The 11,321-nt window shown below is 58.5% G+C and overlaps 1 protein-coding gene across 3 annotated transcripts in view; it reads left to right on the top strand.

The window, feature by feature from the left end:
* Positions 1-607: 607 nt before the first annotated feature.
* The window catches only part of SHC2 (SHC adaptor protein 2), a 30,914-nt gene continuing 20,200 nt past the window's right edge, over positions 608-11,321 (top strand). The window contains exon 1 of one of the 3 annotated variants that reach the window (XR_006715527.1): positions 608-1,147. Coding sequence is in view for 2 of the 3 variants with exons in the window: in XM_045491094.1 (XP_045347050.1) it covers positions 683-1,147 (465 nt within the window). In the remaining variant the exon portion in view is untranslated. The remainder of the gene's footprint in view (positions 1,148-11,321) is intronic. The other 2 variants (XM_045491094.1, XM_045491095.1) reach the window with 2 other exon arrangements.

Raw genomic sequence — 11,321 nt, 5'->3', positions numbered from 1 at the left:
CCGGCTTACAGCCTTGGGAAGTGAAGCCCACGGGGAAGCGGCAGAAGGGGGGTCCTCGGCTTCGTCCTGAGTCCCCCCTCCCAGACCCAGCCGGCCCAATTCACACTTCCGAGTACGAGCGGCCGCTGCGTGCCCCTCTCTGGGTCTCAGCTTCCCCATCAGGACACAGGGCAGGGCGTGATTTTCAAGTACTTTGCAGCTGGAACAGCGGTTGGGGTTAGGGTTTGGGGCTTTCTCCTCTGACCGCGTCCCCACCCCTCCGCAGGCCTCAGTTTTCCCATCGGTCAAAACCGGGAGAAGACAAGTGATTTCCAAGTCTCTCCCACCTCGGTCCTTCTAGGAATTTGGACAACGGGTGGAGGGGCCACGCTGGGGTCGCTGTCCGGGTCTTGGGTTGGAAACATCGCTCCCTCGCTGGTTGGCGGATCCCAGGCAGGGTCCGTGCCCTCTGTGGGCCTCAGTTTCCCCAGCCTCCCCGCAGGCGCCGGGACGCCCAGGGCCCGGGTCCCAGGGGCGCAGCCCCCCGCGGCTGCGCGCTGGGCCGGGCGGATGACATCACCGGGCCGGGGGCGGGGAGGGAGCGGGAGGGAGCGGGAGGGAGCGGGAGGGAGCGGGACGGAGGGGAGGGCCTCCTCCGCGCCAGGCGCAGCGCCCGGTCGGGCTCGGTCGGGCGACCGCGGCCATGACGCAGGGTCCGGGCGGGCGCACGCCCCCCGCGCCCCCCGCGCCCCCGGAGCCCGAGGCGCCCACCACCTTCTGCGCGCTGCTGCCGCGCATGCCGCAGTGGAAGTTCGCTGCCCCCGCGGGCTTCCTGGGCCGGGGCCCCGCGGCAGCTCGGGCGGCCGGGGGCGCGGGGGCCGCCGACTCCCAGCCCGAGCCGGCCGGCCCGGCCAGCGTCCCTGCGCTGGCGGCCGCGGTCCTGGGCGCCTGCGAGCCGCGCTGCGCCGCGCCCTGTCCGCTGCCGGCGCTCAGCCGCTGCCGGGCCGCCGGGGGCAGGGGCCCGCGGGGCGCGCGGGGGGCGGCCGGGCCCGCGGACGCCAGCGCCGACGAGTGGATCCGCAAAGGCAGCTTCATCCACAAGCCGGCGCACGGCTGGCTGCACCCAGACGCCAGGGTCCTGGGGCCCGGGGTCTCCTACATCGTGCGGGTGAGTGCGCCGGCCGACATCCCGCGGACCACACCTCCCCCGGACCCCAGCTGGGGGCGCCCCTCCCCCACTTCCCACTCTTGGACCCTCGGACCCCTCTGCCCCCCTCGTCCCTCCTCTCCCTGCCACCCCGGACCCCCACCTCCAGCCGGCTCTGCGCCGGCCGCCCCCAACCGGGAGGCTCCGGGCTCGGTGTTCCCACGGCGTCACGTGGGGAGGGGCGGGGCGAGGGAGGCAGGTGGGTGGGGGACACGCATGCGCCGGGTGAACGCGCTCCCGCTCCGTTGGCGCCCGCTTGCGTAGGGTGAACGCGCTCCCTTTGGCGCCGGGAGGTGGGGTCTGCGGAGCGCGGTCGCGGGTGGTCGCGTCCTACCGCCGGAGCCCGTTCAAAGCTCTTTCTCGGACGGCGGAATCGGAACCTGCAGAGACCTTGGCCCAGGTGGGGGGCCCGGGGAAGGGGTATCCGGACCCGGCCGCGCCCAGCCAGACCGCAGTGGGACTAGGGGACTCGCGCTGCGGTGTAAAGAGAGGGGCCCTCTTTTATCCTGGTGCTTTACTGGGAACCTTGCAATCGCACGGAACAGCCCCTGTGTACCTGCACCTACGACGGTCAACATTTTCGCCTTCTCCCCTCAAAATACCTATCCTGGCGTGTAGTTTTCCACGAAGCAGGAGGCAGTAAGCGGCCGAGTGTGACGCTTGCTGTGAGATGTCCCGCACGCGTCTCCCTAGATAGCCGTCCTCCTGCACACGCACAGCTCATTGTTACGTCTGGGAAATTACCGGAGATCCCGAAGTGTCATCAAACTGGTAGTCATTCACACCCCGTCAGTTGGCCTTTGGGGACCAGGAGCCTGGAAGTTAATGAGATTGCATTTGGTTATCCATTCCCTTTACAACCGTGTCCAGCATCTCTCCCAGGACTGGGCTGAGTAGTGTCTCCCGCTAAATTCATGTCCGTGGGGACCCGCGAATGCAGCCTTATTTAGGAATAGGGTCTTTGTAGAAGCAATCACGTTAAGATGAGGTCATCCTGGAGGGTGGCCCTAATGTAATGGTTGGTGTGTTTATGAGAAGAGGGCGTAAGGACACAGACGCACAGGGAGAAGCCACGGAGGACGGAGGCAGAGGCTGGGGTGATGAAGCCACAGTCCTGGGGGCACCAAGGGTTGCCGCTCGCCACCACTGGGAGCTGGAGGAGGCAGGAAGGACCCTCCCCTGGAGCCTGCAGACGGAGGGAGGCCCTGCCTCCACCTTGTGTTCAGACTTCTGGGCCTCCAGAACTGGGAGCATGTATGTTTCTGTTGTTGTAAGCGGCCCCGTTTGTGGTACTTTGTTAGGGCCGGCCCCAGCAGAGGACTGTGCCCCTGATAGGGTGGACGTTCTGAGGGTCCCAGACACTCCCTCCACGTGGGGTCCAGGTGTGCTACCTCACATCCCAGGGGGGCCTGTTAGATGTGTAGAGCCTCAGGCCCAACGCGGAGTTGTTGAGGCTGTAGACTGCCCCACATTCTGGATCTGCCTCTCTTCCCACGGCGTCTTTTAACTGGGTTCTTTGCCCTTTCCCTTCCTGAGTCCTGGCAGTGGGTCCACAGGCTTGACTGGATTCAGAAGTGGCTTTGTAGCAAGAGTGTCTCGTGGGTAGTGCTGCGGACTTGACAGGGGAGCTGTGTCTGCCCACTGGCTGTGAGGGCAGGCGTGTAGGATGTTCAGAGTTCAGATGCTTGCGTTGTGGGGTGCGGGGTGTTGGGTTCTTCCAATGATCATGACATTTTTGTCAATGCAGCAGGTATTTAATGCATGCCCACCCTGCCAGGCACTGACAATCTGGCCGGAAATGGGGAAGATCTGGTGCCTGCCCTTAACAGGGCTTAGATTCTAGAGGGAGACACTGACAGTAACTGACCAAGAGAACACATAAATGGAAGGTGCAGGCAGGTGCTAAATTACGATGCAGGAACGAAAGTACCAGAGTGAGAGACTGGGTGGTCACCTCAGCAGGGGCATTAAGGAGAAGGCGTCTCTCGGCAGATGACGTTTAAACTGAGACCTGAAGCTGTGAGGCCCCAGACACGAAATGACTCGGGAAAGAGAGTTCCAGGCAGGTGCAAAGCAAGTGCAAAGGCCCAGTGGCAGGGAATGAGTTTGGCGTGTTTGGGTAACAGCAGGAGACCTACATGGAGCTTCGAGAAGGAGAGAGAAGAGATTTGCTGGCAAGTTTGGCTGTAGATGGTTTTGAGCAGGGGTCGCAGGGTGAAGTCGGGGGTTTGAAAGGGTCTTTCTGGTGGCGCTATGGGAAGGGGGTGGGAGTGGGGGCTGGAAGGGCAGCAGAGAGACCCAGGAGGGGGTGAGGGGAGAAGACCTGGGCCCGGGCAACGTGAGGGTGGAGAGAGGTGGGGACAGGGTCTGTGTTGGAGATGCAGCCCAGAGGGGTCTCCGACTGACAGACGAAGGGCCCCGTGGGGTCCGAAACAGCCTCGGCCCCCCGCTGTGTTTGCCTGGGAGCCTCTCTCCGCGCGCCTGCGTCACAGAGCCAAGTAGCGCCTTTTGGTTTACGGAGCGGCATGAGGTTAAGGCAGGGGGCAGGCATCCCTCAGGTCACACCGGGACTGGCTGGTCTGAGCAGGACTCTTTCACACTAGGACCCTGGGACGCAGAAGAGGATGTATGGTTCCCATTTTGTAAGTTGGGAAACTGAGGCACAGCGCGGCAGAGCGTGTCCACAGATGCGGAGTGAAAACCCAGTACCAGACCTGGAACTAAGGTCCCTCCCACAGAGCCTGAACTCACCCGTCTGTCAAATACTAGGGCAGTTGGCAGATTGACAACCCCAGAGACATCCCGTCCTGGGACCTACAGATGTGTCCCCTCACACAGCAGAGGGGACCTTGTCCAGGCCCCGGAGGCAGGGTGACCCTGGGTGCCCTGGGGGCCCGGCGTCCTCACGAGAGGGAGGCAGAGAGCCGGGCGGACCCCGCGCTGCTGGCCGTGAGGATGAGGAGGGGCGGCGGGCCCAGGATGTGGCGCCTCTGGCAGCCGGAAAAGGGGGACACGGGGCTCCCTGGGGCGCCGGGGGAACCGGCCCTGCCCACGCCCGGGTGTTAGCCAGGAGGCCCGGGTCCGACTCCTGACTCCAGAACTATAAGGGGATAAGTTTATGTTAAATTTGTAGTCTTTTATTGTAGCGGCAAGAGGCAGCTAGTGTGTCAGTCGGCTCACCTCCCTGACGTCACAGAACCGTCACAAAAGCCTAGAATGATCCCCGTTTGAGATGAGAAGGCCCAGCCCCGGAGAGCAGAGATGGGAACGTGGCATCTGAGTTCTAGGCGCACCGCGTTCGGTGCTGTGTGTAGATCGGGGGGGATTATCCTCACGACTCTGAGGTTTCCCACCCATTTTATACATCAGGAAGCTGAGGCACGGCGAAGTCCAGGAACCTGCCAGGAGCGCTGTCCTGGTGAGGGCCCCGGCAGCTGCGATGCCTTCAGCTGTATCACCGCATCCTGACTCAGGGCTTAGAGGCCAAAGGTGTCGATTGTCTTATGTGAGAAGAGACCCCGGGGGGTGGCACTGCGCTTGCCTCAGCAGCTTGGTGACCTCGTCATGGATTCAAGCTCTTCTCTTGTGTTGGGGTGAATGGTGTCCCCGTGTTCCGGTCAACCTGGAACCTCAGAACATGGTCTTATTTGGAAGTAGGGTCTTTGCAGATGCATGACCCGAGGATGAGGCCATGCTGGAGGAGGGTGGGCCCTGAATCGGTGACCGGTGTCCTTGCGGGCCGCGTGAGGGCCGGAGAAGGAGGCCACACGAGGGAGGCGGAGATTGGAGTGACCTGGCTACACCAGGGGCTGGACAGCAGCAGGGACCCTCCCGGAGCCCCCGGAGGGAAGCACTCTGCACCACTTGGGTGTCAGGCCTCTGGTCTCCAGACTCTGAGGGCACGTGCTTCTGTTGTTTCAGGCCGCCCAGACTGTGGTGCCCTGTCACGGCCTCCCCAGGAGGCGAATACACCACCCTTGACGTGACTTCCTTCTAGGATCAGTTCCTTTCCTGGCTGCAGAGTAGTGGCTGTGGCTCCACCTGTCCCGTCAGCCTGCAGAAAAGACCCTCTTCCCGCGGGGCCTTTTTTGAATGAGGGGACCATTCCCCGAAATCCCTAGCCAGCTTCCCCTCATGTCTCTTTGGCCAGACTTGTGTCCTGTGACTTTCCCCAAACCGAGGTCATCGCTGCCCAAAGAACTTTCTGAGATAATGGAATGTTCTAGATCTGTGCTGTCCAGTACGGTAGCTCTACGTGACCCTGAGCCATTGAAACGTGGCCGGTGTGGGGCGCCTGGGTGGCGCAGTCGGTGAAGCGTCCGACTTCAGCCAGGTCACGATCTCACGGTCCGTGAGTTCGAGCCCCGCGTCGGGCTCTGGGCTGATGGCTCGGAGCCTGGAGCCTGTTTCCGATTCTGTGTCTCCCTCTCTCTCTGCCCCTCCCCCGTTCATGCTCTGTCTCTCTCTGTCCCAAAAATAAATAAACGTTGAAAAAAAAAAAAAAAAGAAACGTGGCCGGTGTGACTAACACACTACATTTTAATTTTACTTAACTTTAAATTCAACTGGTCCCACGAGGCACATGCTTACTGTGCTGGGTGGCTCATCGAGTTTCCTTTGGTCTTTGGACCTTGTCTGAGAGGTAGATGTCTGAGCAGAAGTGACCTGTGATGTGGACGAGCCAGGATTTGCACCAAGCTGCAGGGACTGCCAACCTTATTTTCCTCCCACTCCTACAATTTTGACACCCCGACTTCTCCATTCACTAGAATTTCCCTGATGAGGCCTTTCTGCTTTTTGAGGTGCCCTCGCTCGTGTCCTTTCAGGAGCTCTTCCTGAATGAAGGTTTTTGCAGTGTGTGCCCAACTCTGCTCGAGGTGCTGTGGGGCACAGAGAGACAGTGACCCTGCCCAGGCAGACTGACTCTGGGAGCGGAAGGGAGCTCAAGCCTGGACACACGTCAGTGAGATGACTAGGACTCCGTGTCGCCCAGTCTTTCCTGAAGCGTGGTTCTCATATCTTGGCAATATGCAAGGAACTATGGGAGGCTGACCGAGTAGAGATGTCCTTTAGCCGCAAATGTAGCTCATTCCTTGAAGGAAAGGGGTGGAGTGTCTCCAGGGTGGACTAACTCAGTGGCTTGACAACATCCCCAAAGGCCTAGGTCTTTCCATCTTTTTGCACTGCCATCTTTAGCATGCTGGCTTAGCTGCCCTCGTGGTCACAAAACGGTAGCCACAGCACCAGGCATCACATGTGGATGCAGTCACATGTACTGGAAGAAAAGACCATTTCTTCCTTAGTTCTCTTTTTCAGAAACTCTCCACCATTCCTCCCCACCCGCTCCCTCATTTCCCCCAGATGGCAAAATCCATTCACAGTAAGGGAAACGGGATTACCTATGTGGCTTAAACCAATTATGAGCAGTGTGAGGTGCCTAGACATCTGGGAACTTCTTGGGCTCCACCCCGAGCTGGAAACTCTGCGAGTGGGCCCAGCAATCGACGTTTCCAGGTGATTCCAACATCCGTTAATGTTTGGGAACAACCAGTTTAAGACAATGGCTTGCAATCCTGTTGGATTAACCACGACTTACTAATACCTGGTATTTTGAAACCCTCCACCCTGAAGTGAACTTGAGATACATATAACACCTACCCGCACATTCATTTCCCCTTAAAATTCATGTGATGTAATAAAGCAACAGTGAAAAGAGAGGCTCAAGGACAACGCTCGATGGTAACCTGGGGGGTGTTTCAGGATGCAAACACGCACACTTCGTCCTGTAGGAGCACCGTGATGGCAACAGGGTCCAGTGCCTTTTGAGACCCACCATGCACGTGGCAGCCACAGACACCGTTGGAGGTGCTGTATGCAACGTGGTGTTCCAAAGTAGGGGCACCTCTTGGAAAAGTCTGAGCTACACAGAATAAATAACGTGTCAATACGTGTGATGCTTTTGTTAATTCCGTGGGTATTAGAACCATACTGAAAAGTGGAACATGGAATCCCCACGCGACCCGGCAATCCCGCTCCGGGGAGTGCACCTCAGACAATCCAAACCAGGGACTCAAACGGGGATTTGCACCCCCGTGTTCACAGCAGCACACTCCACAACAGCCAAAGACCAAAAAAAAGTGGACACACCCCAAGTGTCCATCGGTGGATGAAGGATGAACACGACGTGGTCCGTCCACACCCCGGAGGATGACCCAGCCCCAGGAAGGGAGGACGTCCTGCCACCTGCCACCACGGGGACGGACCTGGAGGTCACTGTGTGCAGTGACAGGAGCCAGACACAGAAGGACACGTCCCGCGTGACCCCACTCACAGGGGGTCCCTAGAGGAGACACAGAGAGTAGACGCTGGGAGCCAGGGGTGCGGCAGGGGGCTGGGAGTCAGTGCTTCACGGGCCAGGGTCTCAGTCTGGGGAGACGGAAGGTTCTGGAGACGGGTGGCGGGGGCGGCTGCGCGACAGTGTGAGTGCGCTCGGTGCTGTTGAGCTGTGCGCTTAGAGACCGTTCCGATGCGGGGCGCCGGGCTGGCTTGGTGGAGCATGCGACTCTTGATCTTGAGGCTGTGAGATCGAGCCCCACATTGGGTGTGGAGATTACTTAAAAGTAAACTCTTTAAAGAAAAAGAAATGGTTAAGGTGGCAAATCTTAGGTGTTTTCTACCACCGGAAGTGAACAGAAGTTGCCTCCCATGGCTTGGGTTATGATTGAGACGAGTTAAGATTGGAGGCACCGTGGTCACACAGGGTTTCCCACATACACGAGAGCCTGCAGGCCATTCTGAAGTCCCTGGGGACCTAGGGCGGTTGGCATCAATGGGAGACTTCCCGTGTTAGGAGCAGGGCGCCCCCGCTTTCTGAAGAGCTCACACTGGTCGTCTTGCAGGCCGTCCCTGGACCTGTGTCTGACTGGTGTTTGCTCACGATTGGGCTCAGGTTGTGCGTTCTGGGCGAGCAGCACAGAGCTGTGTCTTCCCCACTGAGCAAAGCAGGAGGCAGGGACGGGTGCCAGTCCCGATACCGGTTCTGGAAACTTGCATCGCTTGGTGTACTGGTAAGAATGGCGTCCCCCCTAATTCGTGTCTGCCAGAGCCTTAGAATGTGACTTTCTTTGGAAATAGGGTCTTTGCAGACGTAATCTAGTTTAGATGACAGGATGCCGTAAATCTACACGACCGGTGTCCTAAACGGAGAGAAGTTGGCCACAGACACACATGTGACGACAGGGGCAGAGACTGGAGTGTGCCTGGCAGCCGAGGACATCCGGCCACCCCCGTCAGTAGCTGGAGGACGCAAAGCGTCAGCTCCCCTGGAGCCCTCGGCTGCAGTGTGGCCCTGCCCACACTTTGGGTTTGGAGGTTTGGCCTCCAGAACTGAGAGAAAAGAAATTCCTGTTGTCCTAAGCTGTCCGGATTGTGGTGCTTTGTTACAGTGGCCCCAGGACACTGACACACCGTCACACTGGTGAATTTATTTCCTTTGTAATTAGTAAGTGTCTGCGGGGATGTAGTGTGTTTTTTTTTTTTTTTTTTTTTAATCCGACCTTTAAAACTTAAGGGTGACAAGCATAAAGCGTGTGAGGGCGTGTCGAGCTCATCGTGTCTGCTTGGGCACCTGTAGTGCAGCAACACCAAATCAGATGTGCCCGCGCGTCCCCCCAGGGGCCTGCAGCCTCCCCACCCCCACCACCATAGTTTGGTTTTGTCTGTTCTAGAACCTTTCTGGGGAGGGGGGTTGAGAGGCTGTGCAAACAGCCTGGTTCCCAACACGCTCCCACCGATTTGTCGTAGCAGAAATCGACAACTCTTGCCTGGATGGACGCTTCCCGTTCCGGTAATGATGTTTACTTCAGTGGCCGTTAGGAAAACACTGTTGCGCATCAAACCGGAGTCTGATGGTGGCAACAGGAGGTCTCCTCTCTTCCTCAGATAAGCTAAAAAAAAAAAAAAAAAAAAAAAAAAGATATAATTCAGTACCATAAAATGTGGCCGCTTAAATTGTACAGTTCAGATTTTTAGTACATTTATACAGTTGTGAAACCCTCACCATGATCTAATCCCAGGACATTCCTCACCCTGAAAGGAAGCCCTGTCCCCATTAGCATTCACCCTCACTCCCCTTCCCCTCCCCCGGCCCCCACGAGCCACCCCCCCGCTCGTGTCCCTGGATGAGCCTGTTCTGGACGTTTCACACACGCGGACTCACACCCCACGGGGCCTCTCTGTCGGGTTCCCTCCCTGAGCGTCGCGTGTTCGGGGTCCGTCCGCGGGGCGGCGGGGGCGGGCGCCTGGCTCCTGCTCGCGGCCGAGGGACGTGCGCGTGCTCGGGGGACGCGTCGTGTCGATTTGTTCATCCTTTGATGAAAATTTGAGTCATTTCCTGCCATTTCCTTGAAAAATAAACCCGCTTATGTTTCTAATTGGAATTTATTTAAAATGAAATGTTAAGTGAACAATAGCATGTGCCGTGTGGCATGACTTGAGGAGGTAGATGAGGGCGGTGGGAGCTTGGCCCTGTCCCCTTCTGGGCCTCAGTTCCCCGACTGGTAAATCACCCCTTCCCTGTGGCGTCCTGGGGTGGGCTCTGGGCTGCCCTGGTTTTGCACGTGCACAGGAGCAGGTGGGACGCAGGGCCATTCAGGGGTGTCCTGACCTTCCGTGTTAGTGTCCTGGGGCGGCTGCAACACATTAGCACAAACGAGGCAGCTTAAAACACAAGAGTGTTCTCTCCTGGTCCCGGGGCTCGGGGTCTGAGACCCAGCCGGGGCAGGCTGGTTGCTTCTGAGGCCCGGAGGGAAGCACCTGTCACGGCTCTCCCGGATTCTGGAGGTGCCGGCCTCTCGAATTCTCCACACTCCACCTCCAGACTCACACACCTCCCTCTGCCTGTGTCTTACTGGGACACATGTCTCGGATTTGGGGCCCATCCCATCCACAGGCTCGGGGGGTGAGCACGTGTGTCCACCTTCAGGGGGCCAGCCTCCAACACACCGCGGCTGACATTCGGTGAGTTTGTGCTTCTAGGACAGAGGTCACACTTGCTGGCAGACCCAAGGCTGAATTTGACCTCGGATCTTCTCCCACGGCCTTGTCTTTATGTTTGTTTTAATGTGTATTTATTTTTTGAGAGAAGGGGACACAGGACGAGTGGGGCAGGGGCAGTGAGAGAGGGAGACACAGAACCTGAAGCAGGCTCCAGGCTCTGAGCTGTGAGCACGGGCCTGACCCCGACCTCGGGCTCAACGACCTGTAAGATCATGACCTGGGCCGAAGTCAGAGGCTTAGCCCCCCAGGCACCCCTGAATTTTTACTTTTAAAGAGAAGGCAGTGGGAAGGGGCACCTGGGGGTTCAGTCGGTTGAGTGTCCGACTTCAGCTCAGCTCACGATCTCCCGGTCCGTGAGTTTGAGCCCCGCGTCGGGCTCTGTGCTCACAGCTCAGAGCCTGGTGCCTGCTCTGGCTCCAAAGTCTTGGATTTCTTGTCTCTTTAAAGAAGACTCAGGTGTCTGGCAGCACTGGGCCCTCTGGCTATGGAATATGCAGTTTACCCCAGTCCCCGCTCCTTCCTGTTGTGCAGTGGGGAGACTCCAGAGCCTAAGGGCATGGGTTCAAACCCCGCATCTGCACCTACCAGCTTACGACTTTTACTGAGCCTCATTGGGCCTCTGTTTCTTGAGAGTGGCCATTCCACCTAACAGTGGTCATTCCAGCACGGGGACGTGAGTGCTGTCATTAAGAGAAGTAATGTGTGCAGCATGCTTGTGTGATAAGTGGGTTGTGATCCATCAGTGTGGGGGGGCTCACCTCTCTGCTGGCCTCGCCCGCCTGGCCCTGTAGGGATCTGTCCCAGGGCGGCCCCTTTGTATCCCCTCTTGTGTGAGCTCCCCCTTCCCTTCATCTAAGGAAGGGCCGGGGGCACACTGGAGGACTTCAGCCTCACAGCTAGACAGGGCTGGCATTAATTAGGTGAGTCTAGGGAATTAGGTGGTATGGGAATCAGAACCTGGGCCTAGAACACCGAAACCCACCAAAGCTGTCCTCTCAGTGTGCAGATCCACTCCTCGGAGCAGCGACCACAGCAAATTCCCTTTGAGGTCCCCTGTGTGTAACACATGCCTGGCATA

Source organism: Leopardus geoffroyi, chromosome A2 (assembly GCF_018350155.1).
Source record: "Leopardus geoffroyi isolate Oge1 chromosome A2, O.geoffroyi_Oge1_pat1.0, whole genome shotgun sequence".
In the NCBI taxonomy this organism is placed as follows: Eukaryota; Metazoa; Chordata; class Mammalia; order Carnivora; family Felidae; genus Leopardus; species Leopardus geoffroyi.
This window is presented reverse-complemented; position numbering and strand designations above follow the sequence as displayed.